This window comes from Hyperolius riggenbachi, chromosome 1 (assembly GCF_040937935.1).
Source record: "Hyperolius riggenbachi isolate aHypRig1 chromosome 1, aHypRig1.pri, whole genome shotgun sequence".
Lineage (NCBI taxonomy): Eukaryota > Metazoa > Chordata > Amphibia > Anura > Hyperoliidae > Hyperolius > Hyperolius riggenbachi.
In genome coordinates this window covers 364,807,141-364,829,968 of record NC_090646.1, presented here as the reverse complement: position 1 = coordinate 364,829,968, position 22,828 = coordinate 364,807,141, and the positions used below count along the sequence as shown (strand labels likewise).

The window sequence follows — 22,828 nt, the reverse complement described above, 5'->3', positions numbered from 1 at the left end:
GAAGTGTCTGTCATCAAGCCCTTTTTATGAGTTGCTGTATGATGTTCCAATGCCTCATGTACAGAAACAGCTTCACTATAATACATTAAATCACTGCTGATTTGTGATCTACTTTAGGCTGCACACAGGAAAACACATTGAAAAAACAAAAACCCCAATATTAAGAACTAAAACCACCACTGGAGACTCTGACTGGATGAGTCAAGGTATTATTTTTATTGACTGAAGGAAAAGTATAGTTGTAGATGTGTGCCAAGTACCAGATTACAGTCCCTGTTACTTCCAAATACTTGTCACTTCCATAGATTTGTTGCAGCCGGCATCTCTTTCTTTATCATTATGCCATTTTTTTTATCTGTGCAAACAAACACACAGCAGTTTCTGCATTGATAAGCTGAATAACTTCCCTTTCTCTGAAACTATTTATTTGTTGGATACTCTTGATTTTACCTTATACAAATCCACACATGTCTGCTAATCACATATAACCTTTATTAACATAGCTGCAAAACATCGACACCCCTTTAAAAATGACCCATCGACCCAACCACTTTAAAAATAACATATCACTGTGTCACTGTTTCTCTGTCCACTCCGCGCAATTATATCAGCATACACTGCGATACAGTTCTGAAGTCCAGTACAGCATGTCTCCGTGCAGCACCGAATGTGACATCATCACCCCGCTCGTCTCATCACTAGTATCGGCCGGTGGGTGGCTGATACTAGCAGGCTGTTAGCTTGCTGTTGATTGAATCTCCCGGGAGAAAAATTAAGACTGCCGTGTGTGTGATAGTGGAGTGCGCTGGTATGAGTGACACAGCCGGCTGTGAACAGTTTAGGCTTGTACAACCACATTCCTGCTCGTTTTTAAAGGGGTTTAGGTGTGTCGATGTTATGCAGTTACATAGATAAAGGTTATATGTGATTAGCAGACATGTGTGGATTTGTATAAGGTAAACATTAAGCAATGTTGATATAGGCACAGGACATTGTTAAATGTTACATTCTCGATTTCAGCCACACTACCTTTACTGCTCATGAATGTACATTGCTAATTGTGTAAAGTCCTCTGATGTGATAGCTCACATGATACTGCTGGGGATGTGTCATGGTTTATCAAAATTACATCTGAGAATGGAAAGTCTATGGCATATCTGTAGATCCAGGACTGTTGTTTTTTCTACTTTTTTTTTTTACAACATACTTTCAGAAATACATAGAGGAAGGTCTGAACTTAGTCCAAGGTAACCAAGTAGAAAACTTTATTAAGGCTATATCAAATAAAAACAGCAACCAGTGATCACCAACAGCTGTTAGTGATCACTGGTTGTTTTTTTTTTTTTTTTTATTGGATACATCCTTAATAAAGTTTTCTACTTGGTTACCTTGGACAAAGTGCACCCCTTTCTCTATGTATTGTTGCTTTGTGGACTGGCTGTCTGTGGTCGAGCACTATCCAGATTCCAGGAGAGAGTGGAATACCTACAACCACTTCACTTTTCAGAAAATGGTGTGAAAATACTTTCAGAAATACATAGAGGAAGGTCTGCACTTAGTCCAAGGTAACCAAGTAGAAAACTTTATTAAGGACATATCAAATAAAAACAGCAACCAGTGATCACCAACAGCTGTTAGTGATCACTGGTTGTTGTTTTTTTATTGGATACATCCTTAATAAAGTTTTCTACTTTCTACGTTACCTTGGACAAAGTGCACCCCTTTCTCTATGTATTGTTGCTTTGTGGACTGGCTGTCTGTGGTCGAGCACCATCCAGATTCCAGGAGAGTGTGGAATACCTACAACCACCACTTCACTTTTAGAAAATAGGGTAAAAAGGTGAGGGGCACAGATTTGTCAAAACCAGTGCAAGGAAAAATTGAGTAAACCTTTTGTAAAACAAGAGCAATCATGGAACACTTGTTCACAGCAACCAATCAGACTCCTTCTGCTGGGCTTCTACTTAACCTTTCACCTATTGTGCTCCAATATCCCTTGCACTGGTTTTGGTAAATGAGCTATGTATGTGCAGATTACTACTAATTAACAAAGAAATGCTTTTACATGGAATTGTGTTAAACGTGACCTGTTTGTAAATGCTTTGGATATTGTCCAAGATCAGCTAATAAATCATTTGGTCAGCCTGACAAGACAATATGAATATTATGACCCATATGGCATTGGATTTGCATCAGCTGTTGGTGCAGAAATAATGTGCTAGGGCATATTGACATAAAGACGGGGTGTGGGACAAAGGTAGGGTGTGCGAGGCAGGCCATTTTTTATTACAAACCAGTATGTTATAGTCCCCAACTACAACCGTCTCCTCTTAAAGTGTGTGACCAACATCGCGCCAATACCTTATGGAAGGATAACAGCACTCAAGTAATCGACTCTATGGTAACCTAATGCAGACCTTACAGTTGAGAAAAAGTGTTCTTCTTTGTAAAATTTTGCTTTATTCATGCCACCAGTATACATATGACAAAATAGTAAAATGGAGCTAACAATCCTATCAAGATGCAAGCACTTTGTGATAGCTGCATGTTCCTATGGTAATTCTACAAAAACTTTATGCAGGCGTGGGAGCCTGTGGCACACATTATACCAGTCAGCTCCTATTTTGCAAGCCAGGTGTTCCTTTCCGTTTTAAATTTTAATACTCTTGCTAGTTTTAATATTCATTTTACATATGGTTATTGTCACATCAAGTGCTGTCAACTAACGGTAAAGCGATCATGGAACAGTATGGAAAGCAACATAAAGTTAGTAATCAACTTAACTGATTGAAACTTTTATAAAACTATCAATCTGAAAAAATGTCACTATTTTGAAGATAAAGCACACTTATTCTAGAGAACATGCAGGTCTCCTCTTTGTAAATAGACCCAGAAGCAAATTCTTTGTCAGACTAGGAGTATGCAGCACTAAAGACAAAATATTTATAGTGCTTTTATTTTCATAGTTTGGACTCATTTGGCCACCTTGGAATAATTTTTTTAAACGAAATTGAACAATAGAGATTAAAGGTGAGAGTGATATGGAGGCTGCCATATTTATTTCCTTGTAAACAATGCAAGTTTCCTGGCAGTCCTGCTCATCATCTGGCATACATAGTGCATGAGTCAAAACCCTGGAACAGGCATATGGCTTGTTCGGGGTCTATGGCTAAAAGTATTAGAGACACAGGACCAGGAGGATTGCCAGGCAACTGGTATTGTTTGCAAGGAAATAAAAATGGCAGCCTCTATCTTCCTCTCACCTTGTGTTCCCTTTAAAGGGAACTAGAGGCCCCAGAAAAAAGATTCTATACATACCTGGGGCTTCCTCCAGCCCCATACGCACGGATCTCTCCCACTCCGCCGTCTTCCGCTTCCTTTATCCGACGGTACTGGGTCCCGTAGTTTCGGCCAGTCGGCGGCAGCACGCGTCCAATTGTCCACATCACATGGGCTCCCGGCATACCCTTACGCGTGCGGCTGCCTACTGCGCAGCCGCACGCATAAGGGTATGGAGGGAGCCCCTGCTCATGCGGACAATTGGCCGCGTCCGCTGGAAGTGACGGGACCCGGTACCGGCGGATCCAGGAAGCGGAGGACGGCGGCGTGGCAGCGATCCGTGCGTATGGAGCTGGAGCTGGGGCCTCTGGTTCCCTTTAAAGAAGAACTCAATTGTACATTATAAACCTTACTGGAGGTGGCAAATCTGGTGGAGAGCAATTTTGCTGCAGTCATTGCTCATACTCCTGTCATAATTCTTGATGTGCACTGCACTATACTGTAATACAACACAGGTATATAGCTACGCAGCAGTAACACCTAATTAATGTACTGTACAGAAGGCAAGCAGAAGTGTAATAAGAGCAAGGACAACAGCTGTAGAAGGACTGAAGGACTAGACTCATTGACTTCAAAGGATGCTTTGTGTTATTGGATGAAAAATGATGAGTAATAGATTTATTGCCATTTCTCATCCCCCACTCAAGGATATCATATGCCCGTGGGTGAAGTTCTATAAAACTGAACAGAATTTTCCAATCAGTGGTTTGTTCAATAATTAAGATTAAATACATTTTTATAGCTGAACTACCATGATATATATTGGCTTCATAAAAAGCCCCTAAAGTGAACCTGAGATGAAAGCCATCTCAGGTTCTATACTTACCTTGGGCTTTCTTAAAGGATACGTCCAGGCAACCTGAAAAATAAAAATCCACTTACCTGGGGCTTCCTCCAGCCCCTGTCAGCCGTCCTGTGCCCTCGCTGCAGCTCCGGTGGCTCCCGGTCTCCACCGCTGCAGAAGTTGACCTCGCCAGGTCGGCTTCCGGGTAAGCGTCTTCTGTGGTCCACCGCGCGGGTCACGTGGTCTGGCTGACGACATCAGCACTGTACTGCACAGGCGCATAACTACTGCGCCTGAGCAGTATAGTCCTGATTACATCAGCCAGACCATGTGATCCGGTGGAGCGCAGAAGAAGCCAACTCGGAGGAGACCGGGAGCCAACGGAGTTGCAGCAAGGGCACAGGATGGCTGCCAGTGGCTGGAGGAAGCCCCAGGTAAGTGGATTTTTATTTTTCAGGTTGCCTGGACATATCCTTTAAGCCCCCTTGAGGCCTCTCAGTGCCTCGCTGTCTCCCTGGGTGGCTCCTGACATTTGCAATACAGCTCAAAAGCCAGGCTCTCAGGCTGTATTGCGGAAGACAGGAGGCACCAAGGAAGACAGCGAGGAACTGAATGGTCTCAAGTGGGCTTAAGGAAGCCACAGGTAAGTATAGAACCTAAGATGGCTTTCATCTTAGGTACACTTTAACATGCTGCACACTTTAACATGCTGTACCCTCTGGGGGAGTTTCTCCCCAGGTTTTAATTTAAGCAAATCAGGCTTAATTGCATTGAACAGAGCCTAACAGTAGGAGACTGATTACAATAGTGTAGATCAGGACTTTGAGCTCTTCAGTGAGCTGTTCTACTGTTCAATAATCAGGCAGGCTGATTTGTCCATGCTTAGCTGTATATGCTGGTTGTATTGCTGTGCCATCTGAACCATGGGACTCACTGGACAGACTTACAAACCATTCAGCAGGCAGGATATTTTGTATACAGTGAAGCAGATTTGTCAAACCAAGTGCAAGGAGAATTGGTGCAAATCTGGTGCAGAAATAGAGCAGCTTCTCAGATCCACCAAGCAGAATCTTTGATGTTGACATCTGTTCTATATATGCACTAGTTTTATTCCATTTTCCTTGCACTGGTTTTGATAAATCTGGATGATTATAAAGTATTTCAGCTGTGTTCAGCTCAGTTCAGCTGGACTGTGTCAGACAAATGTCTGTGAGCAGATATCCATGAAAAAACTGGCAGATGTTAATGGATTTCCCTACACTCTCTCACATCCCCCAACATATATCTCTTGCATCAATGCCACTGAAGACTGCTCCAGCTGACAGTAGTATGTATTGCTTAAGAAAGTGCAGTGTTGGCCCAGTGCAAGAAAATATTTTGACTAGCCATTGGCAGATATACATTTCATGTCTATGGCAGGCTTAATGATTTGTATTACTGAATGGAAGGAACAGTGTCATCGTGGCTAGCAGGATTCATCTCCCACCAGGACACTATCAGAGTGGAGTTTGTACATTTGCCCCATGTTTGCATGAGTGTCCTTGCAGGCACTCTGGATTCCCTTCATATTCCAAAAATATGCTAGTAAGGTGACTGTTTAACCTTAAAATCGGCCTTATGGTCTTACACTGCTATGAACACTAGTCTATGACTACGGTAGGGGTTAGATTGGGAACTCTCCTAAGGGCCAATTAAGGACATGGCTATGGAGTCTGTAAAGCATTGAAGATGCCAGTGCTGTGTAAATAAATACTTATAATAATGGTCTCTCTGAAGAGGAAGAGGTTATCACTTGAAGCTTTTGAACTTGGGCCAGTGGTAGTGCCTAATGGAGGATATATGATTATAGTCTGTGGTTTTATGATTCTCAAATAGTGAACAAGCTATCTTATCGAAAGGGCTCTCTATAAGGAAAGTGCTTAGCCAGTAAGCTGAAAATACAGTGTAGAGAGTACTGATCCATTTTGAGGTGCTAAACCTGAAACCAGAGAAATATGGTAGCCACCACTGCTAACCTTTTTTTTTAAATAAATAAAAAATAAATCTAACCCAGAAATGAAATGTAAATCGAGTATGCTTGTGTCACTCTCACTCCACTATATGCACATTTCTTTCAGATTTGTAATGCTGATGCTACTGAAGCCAAAAGATCAGCATGACAGCCGGGAAATGGCATTTTTTTTAAACCTCATAAAAATGTCTCCAGCTCTGTTCTTCCCACTAGGGCTTTGTGACGTATTACCATCATCTACAGCGTGCTTTTCTAGTGTATCCTTGTACAAAGCTACAGCCCTGACAGGGGAATGAAGAGCTTTGTAGAGGAATTGAAAGTACAAATAAGCTGCATTATTCCACCTAAAAGGTAAGTATTTTAAATGTGATCCTGTCCCCGTATTCATGCAGCTGTACTTGGTTTACTTTTTATATGCATTTCCATTTCACAGACAATTACATTACACTTACATAAAACTTTACATAGTGCCTTCAAGGTATGGAATTACACACAAATACCCTAATATAAAATATTAGAATGTAGATCTAATTTCCTCCTTTAACCTTTAAATGTCCCCTTGGCATAAATCAATCAAAATAAAAATCGTTTTAACCACAGCTCACTGAGTTTTAATCATTTTCCTTATCGATAGAGCTGTTTTCTAAGTGAGGGGTTTGACAAATGGTTTTATCTGAGGCCTATGTAATGGATTCAGTCCTATTTCAAGTCCTACAGATTGTTTTTCTGCACTCAGCAGATCTCAATCAATCCATTTATCCTAGTTATTAGGAAGGAAGGAATGCACATACTATAATTTGATGCAGGCAATAATGCTGCAGTGTTCAAATTGACACTGCATCTTGACCATAAGAGGAAAGGCAGCCATATCTATTGCACAAGCCCATGCTGCTGGAAAACACTGCAGTGGGTGATTGTCCAGGAATGTGCTGGTGATCCTGGCAGAGATTAAGGCAATAATAACGAACATAATAAAATATATGGATTTTTTCCCCCCTAAATTAGGAACTACTTGTTTAACCAGACTTACAGGCTGAATTCCCAACCCAAAAAAATGAATCGATAAAATAAAGCTGTGTAACCGACAAAATGGTTATGTCATTATTTAATTATTTTCGAAAGCTCAGTCAAACATCTAAAAGGCACTCGGAGGAACAAAGCCACCTACAGACCTTATAATAAATTGCACAAAGCACTATCAATATAAATGCGTTTATAAGCAAATTACACTGACTCCAATGAAATAGCAAAGGAAGAGATAAATGCGACGTGCTACATCACAAAATATAAAGGAAAATGAAGATAACAATCTGATCACACAAACAGTTCCCAAACTGTGTGACACAAGTCACATACAGCCGGCACCGAAGTCAGGTCCTGCAAGTATCACTTTATCGGAATAGGTATTTGCTCCCTTTAAATAATAATGCAAGTTGAAAACATTTAACAATGATGTCAATGATTTAATGCATGATGTAAGCCGGAGTGCATTTTTAAAGACCTGCAAGCAGAAAATGCATTGTGGAAATGGAATCACAGTTACCTTATCCATTGATTAATGGCAAGATATTCTAAAAATACTTTTAGCTTACTCAAATGTTTTGCCTCTGGCTATTCCGATAGTGACTATGGTATTTCACATCATGGTGCAGAGATATACAGGGAAATGGGAGGAGCTCTGGCAGTTGACGCATTGTACTTAAGTTTCTGACATACTGTAAAGGGCATTTTAATAGCAATGCCTGCACTTACCTCCCAAAGCTTGCTTCATAACAAAATCCATGCTGATGGCTTTTGATTCCTTCTACTTAGTTTAATTGATATATTACATGCAAGATTATCAGGTGACCTCTTGTTCTGACCTGCAATAAATGAAAATTACAGATGTACATACGTCTCTAGTGATATAGTTTTCTTGTAGTGTTTTATTACATTCCAGAATTTCAGACACAGTACTACTTATTATGGTGGTTCCACTGGCAATGGCACTATAGCACATTTCCCTAACAAGGATCAATCTTAAACATGACAAATAAATATAACTGGCAACCTTGAAATATTGCTACTAGCGCAATATGATAAATTACAATATTGAAACTCTGCTTGCAATAGTATAGTTTATCATAGGACAGTGTCACTTTGCAGTGGGTGGTGCCGTATGTTAACTATTACTTTGTACATCCTGGGTGTGCAATATATGGTTGTAATACACATCCACCTACTTAATGTTATGTCTTTAGGTTCGTAAACAGAAAATGGAATCTTATAAATCTCCATATCTTTCTATCACTGGCAACATTTGAAAGAGACTATGGGGAAGTGTCTGAAGGGACATTTGAAGGTGAGGTGTCCTGATCCAGCTGCTTTGCTGAACTCATTAGCGTGTGGGAAAACCAGACACAATTCTTCTGAGTGGTGTGCACTTTATTCTTTACATCACAGCTAAAGAACAATAAGCAATTTTGCCTCATGGAGGTCAAGTGCAAGTCATGATGTTAATGTACACTCAGACATCCCACACTGCAGCTTCTACACCCTGCTGTCTCTACAGTTTACATTAGGCTTCCAGACACAAAGTGTGGTATTAAGAATGATGCTTCATACTTTTCCTCCTTTTGTTTTGACACACCAAATAGGAAAATAATAAGTCACCAAACAGCAAATCACTCTTTTTGCAGTAGAATGTGTTCCACTTCACCGCACAGCCTAGTGGGCTGCAACAAATGATATCCCAGAGAAGTCTTACTCCTGCACTGCAGGTGATAAGAATTGTCATTTTCTCAATATACCACAGCTTGATGCCTCCCTCTGCTGGTACATGAAAGGCTGGCAAATTATGACTCATTTAGTATCCTAAAAAGCAGCCCTTGATATTTAACACTGTCATGTATGCAGAGTTTACAATGGGTGCCTATGCTCCAAAAAGTTTAATGCAGGCTATAGATCATGCAGGGATTTGCCAGACACAATGCTTCTCACCTAAATGCTGACACTGAAATACAAGCAGAATCTCCAGTGTCTGTCCTTTCACATTCAGATGTTTGATACTATAGTGGTATATGCAGCATGCACAGAACAGCTCTACTGGTTAGTAAATCGTAAAGACTTGTCCAAGCAGCACATGCTGCAATGCCCAGTACTGTATTTAGGAGAATTTTCAGCACAAAATAATATAAGAACGGATAGCAAGCAAGTCAGGAACAGGCTGACAACAGCATGAGTTGAAAACACAAGCAATGCAAAGGCTGTGGCTGTTATTACATGATTAGCATAGCATGGAAGAAATTATAATTGCAAGGGAATCCAGTAATCACAGAGACTGCAACAAACACAGATTCAGCACCAGGCAACACGGGACAGCTCCCTACCCCTACGACTGACCGGTGTATGCAAACTAGGGAGCAAAGACAAATGAAAACGATTATCATGTACCTTCTCTTCTTGAGCAGAAAGGAGATCCTGCAGTTTGCCTGTCCTTTCAGTAACAACTCTGCACCATGGAAGGAAAAGCTCGCCCCCTCCCCCTAGAGTATATTTTTTTTCTGTAGCACAGTCTCCTCCTTTCCTAGTCCATGTGTGCTCTCAACAGGAACTGCAGCCGCTGCTGAAGGGCATTCGGAGAAGAGACAGCTTCATGAAGTTACAGTGTATATGTAGCTACATAATGACCACACATCACAAGGGCATAGGAAGAGGATGCTAAGGGGACACGGCATGAGAAGAGCAAGAGCTGACATAAAAACGTAGAACAGTGTAACCAGAGGACAATCAATAACCTTCCCATGTTCCCTCTATATACTGTACACCCTTTTATATCACAGGATTTCCGGACCATCCCACTCACAGCAATACTATAGAGAGCCCTACCTCTGTGCAGGTGACTTGCCAGACAAAATAGATTTATATCCCCTAAATATGCAGCATGACATTTTCTGTGTCTGCAAGAATAGAAGGATGGCATACATAGTGTGTGTGTGTGTATATTCTATAAATATATATGATATATGTGTGTGCGTGTACAATGTATATACTGTATATATATAATATATATATACATATATACCCCCCCCCCCCCAGCACTTTGGTGTCTGCTGCTGATGATGCACCTACAACTGGATTCCTGAAAGATGTTCAATTTTTTTTTCTATTTTTATTTTACTGTGGGACTGTGCACACAGTTGGAGTTGCCATGTGGACCCAGTCATAGGGAAAGCGGCGCAACGCGCTATCTGCCTGTTGTGATGCATAAAATGACTTTACTATCACTGCTAATGTACATGTATTGCAGTATTGCACTGCATGCAGCGTGTTACCATGCCACACACTGTTATACCACAATGCAGCCGCCGCACTGTGAACGCCACATAGGTGGTGCATTGCAGCGTAGCAAGCCATGTTACAATGTGACTATTACGCCGCTCCACCAGGCATCACTGTGAATGTTGCTTTATATAGTGATGGAGTTAAATGCTTTAAATATATACAGTATATATGTGTTTATACAGTGCAAATAGCAGGTTGCCAGCTTTTATTACTGCACACACATAGATACATGTGTTAATTTATGCAAATATACATTCACAGTCAGATATAAGGCAGATTAATGTTAGTTCCGTGGAACATCTGTATTTTAGTAGACATCCAGTTGTCTCAGCCGATATTATTATTACACCTAATGACATGTGTCACAGCACTTTGCATTGGCTCTTCATTATACTGACTGTCCCTCGGATGGACACACAATCTAATGCCTCTACCAGAAATAGTAATACTATGCTTGTTCCATAATATAGGGTGCATTTCCGTGGAAGAAACCAATTAACGTACCAGTATGTTTTCAAGACATGAGAAAAAGGGAAGCCATACATCTAGCAATGATGGGCAGATTCAACCAAGAGACAATTCTCTCTCTAATCTTATCTGATTATAAACTGCGCATAAAATGCAGACTGATTCCCAATCAATTTCATGCTAAAATTCAGGGCCGGATTTAGGCCAAGGCCACTTGGCCATGGCCTAGGGCACCGCAGGAGCAGGGGCACCAAAGCAGCAGGCTAAACTGGTGCAGTATTTGCAAGCTTGCTTGCTGCAATGCAGGGAGATCAGGTGAGCACCTGACTGCGGTACTCTGCTGCCAGACGCCTGTGCAACAGCCACCTTGCTCTCTGTGCATGTTTGCATTGTGACCAGTGGCTATGGACTTGGTCAGCATTGGAGATGGAAAGGAAGAGGAAGCTTCTGCACTGGAGAAGAGTGGAGAAATGAGTGACACAGATGGCTGCTGTGAAGGTGAGCTGGCTCCCTATACTGAAAGGGAGGGTGGGAAAAGGAGGGATTAAGGGAGTCATCTGGCTACCTATACTGGAGGGAAAGGGGGGAGGAATCATCTGGCTACCTATACTGGAGAGAAGAGGGAGGGGTCATCTGGCGACCTATACTGGAGGGAAAAGGGGAGGAGTTATCTGGCTACCTATACTGGGGGGGTCATCAGGCTACCTATAATAGAGGGAAGGGGGAGGGGTCATCTTGCTACCTATACTGAATTGGGGCGGCTGGTGACAGTGGCCTAGGGTGGTAAAGAGTACAAATCCGGCCCTGCTAAAATTGATTCGGAACCGGCCTTATGACACTGTATCTGCTGCCTCATCGGACCGACGATGTCCCCCCTAATGTGTAATGTGCCTCCCCATTGCCTATTGCACTATACTGTACATGTCCTCCACTACATGTCCTCCACTGTCTCCGAGCGTTTTCCTTGCTCCAAAGCCTTGTACTCACCCAGAAAGCGCACAGACCACTTGTGGCTGGCTGCAGGGTTTCTGGAGGCCTAATGGTTGTCTCTGGCTGGCTGGAGGCTTGGAGTTCTGCTGGCTGGAGGTTTGGCAGGCTTCTCTGTAGATGTCAGGGACGGTGCTACAGATACACACAACAAGGGATTACATTGTGAGGTCTGAGGACACAGTGACTTGACTATGTACTATGTAAAGAGCTACAGAAGATGTCAGTGCTATATAAATACATAATAATAGTAAGGTAGAACACTAGACTATATCTATGGCTTATGACGATATATCACGAAGAGTCCTAGTTAGGTGAAAGGTCCATCAAGCCTCCCAATTGTCATCCAGCAGTCTCAAACTTCCACACAGAACTCAACCCTTGCAGGATAGTTATCCATGTTTTTATTGAATGTGTATGTAGTAATAGAGCATAGTGGCCAGTACATTTTTTTCGGGCCTTGCTCCCTTTGTCAACATGCAATTTGTTGCTAAATTACCACATACATATTCAATAAAAAAGGTATATAATTATATTATATATAATACGCTTAGATGAGTTCTCATATATCATTTGCAAGCAACCACCGTGGATACTATTTTCTGAGTGAACGTGGACATCTTAACCCAGTAATTAGAAGACCAGCTGGGAAGATACAGGCCGCTGGTCTTATGATGCCCTGTTTCAGACCCTGTAACTTAGGTCTGATAGAATCTGGTAAGGGCACTGTGTTTTGTGGTGCAACATTGGTGGAGGAATTTGAGACTAGCGCCGAAGTTATACATCTTATTTACTGGAAGGACACTGAGCTGAAGTGTTTTGAACTGTGGCAGCTTATCTCAATGAGAACTTTCTGACTTTTTAATATTTTATATTATATGATTGCACTGATATAGTTTCTATTTTGTCTAGTATACAATTATCCTGCAAGGGTTGAGTCCTGTGTGGAAGTTTTACACTCTTCTGAGAACAGACAGTGACATTACTATGCTTTCTGTAAAGTGCTGCAGCAGATGTCAGTGCTATATAAATACATAATTAATAATATGGTAGGACATGACTATGATAGGGATTAGATTGTGAGCTCCTCAGAGCATAGTCATGTTTGTACTCTGTAAAGTGCTAGAGAATTTGTCAGTTATACCTGAATAAATAATAATATGGTAAGACATAGACTATGACTATGGTAGGATTAGATTGTGAGCTCCTCTGAGGACAGTGAGTGACATGAGTATGTACTCTGCAAAGTGCTGCAGCAGATGTCAGTGCTATATAAATACACAATAAGTATATAATAGGAAATTAAAATATGACTATGGCAAGGATTAGATTGTGAGCTCCTCTGAGGATAGTCAGTGAAATGACTGTGCATGCTGTAAGTGCTGGGCACTAGTCTACCTGAGGGGACCCAGCAGGAAACCTCATACACCAAGGGCCCATTCAGTTGGTGGCCTGAATAGTGTTTTCTTGCTGGGTGCCCGATTTCTTACAAATTAGTGGTCGCAACCAGATTGCTGCAAGCAGGAGGCGGCCATGGGTCTCCTCAAGTAGAATTGTGCCAAGTGCTGCAGCAGATGTCAGTGCAATATAAATACATAACAATAATATTGCAGGAGATTTGACTTTGGCAGGGATTAGACTATAGGGCTATTCCACTTGATGGGATCGAGAAGGAATCCCCATAGACAAATGGCCACTACCTGCTCTCAGCATTCTGCCCATGACCACTAGTTTGTAAGAAATAAAGGGGGGGGGGGAGGTACCAGTAGTTTGTAGGAAATAGTTTGTAAGTAAATTAGGTTTGCTTTAAACTATTTTGCAATTATCTGTAAATGTATTAAAAATTAGTTATCCAATAAAATCTGCAGCCAGTTATGACTTTCAATCAATGTAATGTTCTTTTTCTTTGCAGCAGTGGTAGCAGTTCAGTTTGTGGATGTGTCCTCTCCAAATTTGAAACTTTGCATCTTTATTTCCCTCTGTAGTGCGTTAAGGGCACGGTTATATAGCCGCATCGCACCGCAGGTGTGCTGAAACACATGCACAGCAATTGAATAGTTTCCACTGCGCGCATGTTGTGCAGAGCGGTGCAGAGCGATCCGAGAATCTGCAGCATCTAGTGACGTGAGTGCCAGCGGAAGTGATGCAATGCGGCTAGGTAGCAGCATTCGCATCACTATCCCTGTGGAAACAGGGCCTTTACTGCAAGCATCCATTACTTATACACGAAACAGCTGTTAGCTCTTCATTGCTACCGCCTTAGTGATCTACCTGCCTTGGTGCCCCTAATTGTACATTGTCGCTGATTGTGGACTATATCTTTTATATGGAATGAAGCAACATGCCAAAAGCCTGTCTTATCTGTTTACTCATATAGTGCATGTTTATCTTTACAATTCAGTGTGCTCACAGATGTTGAAAATGTATTATGTCAAATGTCTGATCACTGCCAGATTTCAGAAACATCCAGACCACTTGCAGCTAGGTCTAACAGAGGAAAGGCCACGTGAAAGAAAAGATTGGCAATTCTTGATAAAATATTTGCAATTCTTATACTTGTCTTGTGAACATAATTTTTAGGGGGTGAAGCTATCCATCAATCAAATGTTATATGCCCTTAGGCTGTGTCCTCTGAAAGTACAACTCCAGGCACCAATGTTTTCCTAGTTTGGTGTAGACACTCAGTAGCAGAACCTGTTTTAATTTGTGTTTCAGTTCCTTGATTAGCTGATGTCATACAAAGCACCATGAATCTACTTAGGAACCCTTGGACCCAGTGGGCAGCAGGGTGGTGTAGTGGATAGCACCCTCATCGTGCAGCATGAGGGTCAGGACAGTATCTGTATGGAGTTCGTATGTTCTATCTTTGCATGGAATACCTTCAGACGCTTAAGTTTCCTACGACATCCAAAAAACATACAGACATGTTGACTAGTTACAAAATTGGCCCTATGCTATGAAAGGGGCATAAGATGGCTAAGTGTGGTAGGGATCTGATCCCTTATTTTCTTGACTATGTTTTCTGTCTTCTGAAGAGGTCAGTGGTGTTATACAATTACACAACAATAATAAAAGTAGCAGCAACAACAACTCTTTCATTAATCATTCCACATAACACAGACATCAAGGACTTTGCAAGATTCTCAGACATCACAGGGACTCTCAGACATCAAGATCCTCAGACATCACAGTCTTTGCCATACCCTTATGCAGGTGGAACATTGTAATATTACTGTGCTGTTTGGACCTAAGCTGCCTTTTGCATCAGCTGACCCAGAGTTACATATGAGGGGCATCAGCAACCAAGACCTGATATAGAGGTCTCTTTTTCTTGTCAGTAAGTATGTGGACCAGTCTTGGGACACTGAGTCACCGCAAGAATGGTTATGGAAGCTTGGGACCGCAATCAATATTTATTTCCCCAACCAATGCTTGTATTCTGAATCACACTGGCCATCATTAGTGAAAAAGGGTGCCTACCTATAGATAGCACTTTTCCACCATAAAGGTATTCAGCACTTTGGTCTACTTACTTAACAGCCCTAATGTTATAGAAAAGAAGCAGCTGTTCTGCTTTCTCTTTTTATAGCTCTGAGCATCCCAAGGGTCATAGACCGTTCCTAAGCTTGCTACAACTCTGAGCATCCTAAGGGACCGAAAAGTGCAGCACCAGTGATCTTTCTGTATATTTGCCAAACAACTACGTGTGCTGTGCCAAGTAATCTGCTTCTACAAGTCAAAGCTGGCTTTGAAGTATTATGCTTTTGATTTTGAGCATCATACTGACATTTTTCAGAATTATTTTCCCATTACATACAATAAACATTTTTACAATGTTCTACAAGATGACTAATGCCCAAATAATTTCTCTGTGTAACTCAGCTGTCTGCTCCTTCTTACGGAGTAAGTCAACAGTCTATGCTGATCAGAAGCACCTGTCTCATCTCTAAACCTCAGACACATGTTTGAGTGTGGATTGTGTTCATTAAAAGGAAGGTACACCTTTAGACATCAAGAGGCACACTGTGGCTTCAACTAAAAGAAGGGTATGTTCACACTATGTGCATTTTGGCGCATTATAATACCAGTTATATATGTGCAGCAATGTTAACACAATGCTTTCACATGTGTGCACTGGTGTGTGGGATTGTTTTGTAAGAACACAAGCTGAACTGTGCAGCGGTGGACATTGTACACATCATGCCTGAGTTACAAATGAATGGCAAGGTGGCACAGTGTGTTGCAACACCTGTTACTGGTATAGAATATCTTTCAAATTTTGGATGTGCCACCTGCACATCACAAAGTATTCCGTGAGAACTTAGTTGGAAGCAATGCACCTGGGAGAGGAACAAGGCCAAATTTATACTTTTTCCACCCCCAGCCAACTATCTTGTGACTCTCCTTCTATGTGCTGCAGCCTCCTCCAATATTATGTGTTGCAGTAGCCCCCCAAACCATAGTAGCATCCAAGGTCTTCTCTTTGATGTACAGGTTCCTTGGACAGAAGCTCCCTTTGTTTCATGTGTTGCACCCCATTGTAGCCTACTGCAGCCTCATGCAGCCTACTTTTCCATATAAAGCCACTTCCATGTCCACCCGCCCGCTTTGGTAGGAGCCGTCTGAGGCTCAGGCTTTTGCAGCCTTCAAGAAATCTGGCCCTAAAAAGAAATGCATTTTAGTGGAATTGGTAATGCCTGGCTCCAGGCCATACATTCAAATATGGCTTTAAATGGTATTTTTGCCAGAAGGGTGACCTTGATCATTCCATCTACTTTCATTTGGGAGTCCTTAAACTGGAACTCTGTAGAAAGTAAGAAGTAAGAGAGAACAAAAGCACACTTTAGATCGAAATGGGGTGAATTATCTTTTATCCTGGAGACAGATATCATTAGCTTCACTAGCTTTTCACCAAAAGAACGTTGAAGCATGTCACTGTATGCAAGGGTGACCTTGTAGGTCTCTCTCCTCTCTGCACTTCTGCATGTTTGCTGCAGGTGTATCACTCACAAGAACAGCATGCAGAATGACAGACAAGAAATCTGCATTTTTTAGAAGATTGTATATATACGCTCACTTTGTGCTTCCCAATAACCTTAATGCTCAGTTCATGATGATTGAATTGGCTCAGTAGGGAGAAAAAGGCACAACAAATAATATCTACAATACAAGAATTTTATAGTAATCTAGAATTACCCAGTTCCTTTGTGAGTATACACTGAAGTAACATAAACCCTCACTACACAGAGTGACATATTGAAAGCAGGAAGTGTTAATTATCTGCTACACATGTAACCTAGCTAAACTATACATAGACAAAACATCACTTAGAAACACCTCAGCCAGTTATTATTCTCCCAGAAGAAATAATCAGGGCATTCTAAAACTGAACAAGTTTTAAAGCAGCAGTGACAGATATACTATCCTAGGAAAAAAACACATATATAAGTAGTTAAATACTCGTTTTATTTACATAACATAAGTATTATACTGTCCACATTTTGATTTCAGTGAATTTTATAAAGTAAATAGAGATAAAACTGTTCCTGGAATTTTCCATTTTTGCTTCTTCTGAATGAAGCCAATACTGATGTAATTTCCTCCCTTACTCTTTTTTTTTTCTCCTAGAAACTGCACTTTCATATCTAGCTTGCTTTGTATACACATGTGAGCACAGCATCTATATATATAATAGAGTAAGTGCCTCAACCTTCAAGCAAGAAGAAGAAGTAGCGCCCTGCCCCCAGGGCCGGTCCAAGCAAGAAGAAGGGGCCGGTCCAAGCAAGAAGAAGAAGTAGCGCCCTGCCTCCAGGGGCGGTCCTAGACTTGTCGCCGAGCTGGAGGGGGTAGCAGGCAGGAAGGGGTATTGGGCACAGCGGTGGGGAGGGGGTCGGACCCCCCCTACCTCACCTGGTTCCCCCATCTGCGCTTCCCCTCTAGCTTAAGTTCAGCAGCAGCCGCCACTATTAGTAAGAGGCAGTGGTCGTGGATGACTCACCTCTTCCGCGTTCCAGCGTGCATTCCACTGTAGTCACTTCTTGCAATGCCGTCCACTTAAAATACAGTGGGCGGAATTGCAGGAAGTTACGACAGTGGAACGCACGCTGGAACGCGGAAGAGGTGAGTCATCCATGACCACTGCCTCTTACTAATAGCGGCGGCTGCTGCTCAGCTTAAGCTGGAGGGGGAGCGCACATGGGGGACCCAGGTGAGGGGGGAGGTCCTGCTGAGCTTAAGCTGCAGGGGGAGCATACATGGGGGACCCAGGTGAGGGAGGAAGGTTCTGCTGAGCTTAAGCTGGAGGGGAAGCACACATGGGGGACCCAGGTGAGGGAGGGGAGGTTCTGCTGAGCTTAAGCTGCAGGGGGAGCACACATGGGGGACCCAGGTGAGGGAGGGGGTCCTGCTGAGCTTAAGCTGCAGGGGGAGCGCACATGGGGGACCCAGGTGAGGGAGGGGGGTCCTGCTGAGCTTAAGATGCAGGGGGAACGCACATGGGGGGCCCAGGTGAGGGAGGGGGAGCACACATGGGGGACCCAGGTGAGGGGTGGGCCTGCTGAGCTTAAGCTGGAGGGGGAGCGCACATGGGGGACCCAGGTGAGGGAGGGGGGTCCTACCCCCCTCCCCGCCGCTGTGCCCAATACCCCCTTCCTGCCCTTTACTCCCTTATGTGGCGTATGCTACGCCACGGGTCGGCTAGTAGATTGTATTACAGCAACTTCTCCCTTCTCAGCCTTGTGTCACACTGAACTGCCTTTAGCCAATCAGTGAAGAGCAGAAATGTGGGAGGGGAGATGGCTGAATGAGATAATATTTATTACTGAAAAAAAACATTTAGGATTAGATTAGAATGCTTGCAATGCAGGGTTAGGTTGCAGGCTGCATAATGAACACAGAGCAGTGAGTAAATGGAATTTGATTTTGTGGTTGACAATCCTGCTTTAAATATAGTCTTAACAACTGGTATTTCATTCTGATTTACCTAGTGTGGCTTGTCATCTTTCTGAGACTCTGGTGGCAAGGCCTTCCATCAAGGACAGTACAAGGTTTTTCCACTCTCCTTCAGATCTTGAATTTATTCATTAAACTTACAGTATAGATAATCCAGCAGAGTGACATTCTACTCAGGATTTGAGCAGTGTATATAGACCCGGGATATAAATGCCTGTGTAGCATTCCTGTAAGAAAAATGCTGATTGGTCTGGCCTTTCCCAAAGAGGCCATAGAAATTCCAGCATTTGTAGATGTCTATTTTCATTTTAATGTTGACAAATACAAATGACTATGTTGATGAATAGATGAGTCATTCTGCATTTGCACTAATTTTTTTTTTCATGCTGGGGAAAAACTGCAAGCCAGCAGAATCCATGCATGCACCAGTTACTCAATCCTGCATGAGAAGTTGCCTTGTGCGTATAATTATATTTAGCAATTTTTTTTGTAAACAAGCAAAGGACGGTCAGCAGGAGGCCAGATCTTGCAAAGACCATAAAGTTTAATGTTGCCCATAGCCAGTGGCGTAGCTAGGGTATTTGACACCCGGTGCGGATAATTTACCGCCCCTCCCCCCAAAAAAAACATCAAAGCGCGCAGCGGCAAAAAAATGGGTGTGGACATGACATCACATGGGTGGGGATAACTGTAATGTAACTGTAACAGTAAGGCAGTGGGCTAATATAGGTAGCCAGGATTGTTGCCCTCAGCATAGGTTACATAGGTAGGTGCCCCCAGTATAGGTTAGTTAGGTAGGTGCCTCCAATATAGGGAGCCAGTATAGTTGCCACCAGTATAGGCTAGCAAGGTAGGTGCCCCCAATACAGGTTACATAGGTAGGTGCCCCAGTATAGATTACATAGGTAGCTGCCCCCAGTATAGGTTAGATTGGTAGGTGCCTCCAGTATAGGTTAGATAGGTAGCTACCCCCAGTATAGGTTAGATAGCTAGCAGGGTGAGAGGGTGGGCAGGTAGCTAGCCGGGTGGGCAGGTATAGATAGGCAAAAAGTGGGAGGGGGAAGAAGTGGTGCGGTCATGGAAGAATTGGGTGTGATCATGGACCAGAATGTGGGTGTAGTCATGGGTGGAGACAAATTTACATGAATTTAGCAATGGTGGGACATTAGATTAGGACAGTGGTGGCGAACCTTTTGAAGGCTGAGTGCCCAAACTGCAACCCAAAAGTCACTTATCTATCGCAAAGTGGCAACAGCAATTTAAACTAAATACAAACGTTTTAACTCATACATGAACATTATGGAAAATCCAAGTTGAAAATAAACTGTGAAGATAAACAATTTCATCCATCCTACTCCTGAAAAATGTATTCATTTTTATTTTAGAACCTACCAGTTTTATTTTCTGTTTTAAAAAGCTAAAAAGTAGCTATTGTCTCATATGATGATGATTCAGCTTTTTCCATAGTCTCGCAGTTATCAATCATGAGGCCCTCAACAAGACAAATTCAGCAATCATGAGGCCCCCAACATGACAAATTCAGCAATCATGAGGCCCCCAACAAGACAAATTCAGCAATCTTGAGGCCCCCAACAAATCATGAGGCCCCCAACAAGGCAAATTCAGCAATCATGAGGCCCCCAACAAGACATTCAGTAACCATGAGGCCCCCAACAAGACAAATTCAGTAACTATGAGGCCCGCAACAAGACAAATTCAGCAGTCATGAGGCACATAAATAAACAGCATTTCACATAAATAGGCAGAATGCCCCCTTAATATGGTAGACACCTCTCACCTGGCTTCTGAATTCTCCTCTACTGGCTGCTGTGCCAGGCAATACTGTTTTTGGCTGGATTGGGGATGATGTGTGGGCTGAAAGGCCTGGCGGTGATGCTGTGGCCGGGCTGGCGGTGATGCTCGGCTGTGCTTGGCTGGTTGAAGTAAATGTTGGCCTGACTGTTGGTGGTGATGCTGTGGCCTTTTTGACAGTGATTCTGGGCTGGTTGGCTGGTAGTGATGCTGGGCTGGCTGGCCTGGATAGTTTAGGTAGTGACAGGTGCACCCTAGTTTAGGTAGCGCCAGGAGCCTCCCAGCTTAGGTAGTGACAGGACCCCCAAGTTTAGGTAGCAACAGGAGCCCTCAGTTTAGTTAGTGACAGATACCCCCCAGTTTAGGCAGTGACAGATGCCCTCCAGTTTAGGTAGTGACAGGAGCCCCCAGTGTATGTAGTGACAGGTGCCCCCCAGTTCAGGTAGTGACAGGGGCCCCCCAGGGTATGTAGTGACAGGAGCCCCCAGTTTAGGTAGTGACAGGTGCCCCCAGTTCAGGTATTGACTGGGGCCCCCCAATTCAGTTAGTGACAGGTACCCCCAGTTTAGGTATGACAGGAGCCCCCCAGTGTATGCAGTGACAGGTGCCCTCCAGTTCAGGAAGTGACAGGGACCCCCCTAGTGTATGTAGTGACAGGAGCCCCTACTTTAGGTAGTGACAGGGCCCCCCAGTTTAGGTAGTGGCAGGTGCCCCCCAGTATAGATAGCCAGGTCTATAGGTGTCTCCAGTTTAAATAGCCAGATCTATAGGTGTCCTCAGTGGCAGCGGAGAGAGAAGAGAAGCGGTGGGGAAGGGAGGACGTTTCCCCCCCCTTCCCTCACCTTGGGGCTCCCCCTCTCTCGCTCCCCCCTTTAGAATTAAGTGATGCGGCAGGCAGCGCCGCTGTGCCCGCCGCTTCTTTTCTCTCTCCACTGCCACCCCAGGGCGGGTGGGCTGGCCACGTCCGGGTGGCCAAGGGGGCAGCAGCTAGCCAGGGGAGTGCGCTTGCCCCATTTTGCCCTATGTAGGGACGCCCATGGCATGGTAGGCAAGGTGGGCAGATAGGTAGCCGGGTGGGCAGTTAGGTAGCTGGGTGGGAGGGTAGGCAGTTAGGTAGCCAGGTGGGCAGTTAGGTAGCCGGGTAGGCAGTTATGTAGCCGGGTGGGAGGGTAGGCAGATAGGTAGCTGGGTGGGCAGTTAGGCACCCCAGTGGGAGGATAGGCAGATAGGTAGCCGGGTGGGCAGTTAGGTAGCCGGGTGGGAGGGTAGGCAGTTAGGTAACCGGGTGGGCAGATAGGTAGCCGGGTGGGCAGTTAGGTAGCCGGGTGGGAGGGTAGGCAGATAGGTAGCCGGGTGGGCAGATAGGTAACAAACACAATTGCTAACTTCCAGTCAGAGCAATATCCTGCCTCTATCTGGCCAGCAGACGCTAGTCAGCCAATCAGGTGCACTGTCATACACCCTTTGCCTGCTGTACCATACCTAGCAGGAATTACATAGATTAGCATTCAGGTGGGAGGCTTCGGTTGGACGCAATCGTGAATTGCGTCGTTTACAGGGATGCCCCGTGTAGGCACATCTCCCACACGGTCCCCTCCCTAACCACTCACCTGTCAACCGCATCCTAGAAGCTGCAAAAAATAAATTTAAAATCACAAACACTGGTCCACATGACAATCCAGGGGCCCCAGGTCTCTCTCACTCACTGGGGCCCCCAAACCACCATGCGACACCTAGAGGGAAGTGCGGGCAAGCCCTGGACCTCTCACCTCCAGGGAACTCACCCCACCACCTCTAAACTGAATGCCAACTGCAACAAACACAATTGCTAACTTCCAGTCAGAGCAATATCCTGCCTCTATCTGTCCAGCAGACGCTAGTCAGCCAATCAGGTGCACTGTCATACACCCTTTGCCTGCTGTACCATACCTAGCAGGAATTACATAGATTAGCATTCAGGTGGGAGGCTTCGGTTGGACGCAATCGTGAATTGCGTCGTTTACAGGGATGCCCCGTGTAGGCACATCTCCCACACGGTCCCCTCCCTAACCACTCACCTGTCAACCGCATCCTAGAAGCTGCAAAAAATAAATTTAAAATCACAAACACTGGTCCACATGACAATCCAGGGGCCCCAGGTCTCTCTCACTCAC

At 43.7% G+C, this 22,828-nt stretch overlaps 1 protein-coding gene across 1 annotated transcript in view; it reads right to left on the bottom strand.

The window, feature by feature from the left end:
* Nucleotides 1–9,731, bottom strand: part of CPLX1 (complexin 1) — a 258,874-nt gene extending 249,143 nt beyond the window's left edge. The window contains exons 1-2 of the mRNA XM_068234256.1: nt 9,567–9,731; nt 7,887–7,996 (exon numbers count right to left, since the gene is read on the bottom strand). Of these exons, the coding sequence (XP_068090357.1) occupies nt 7,887–7,917 (31 nt within the window). The 5' untranslated portion in view covers nt 7,918–7,996; nt 9,567–9,731. The remainder of the gene's footprint in view (nt 1–7,886; nt 7,997–9,566) is intronic.
* Nucleotides 9,732–22,828: the final 13,097 nt, after the last annotated feature.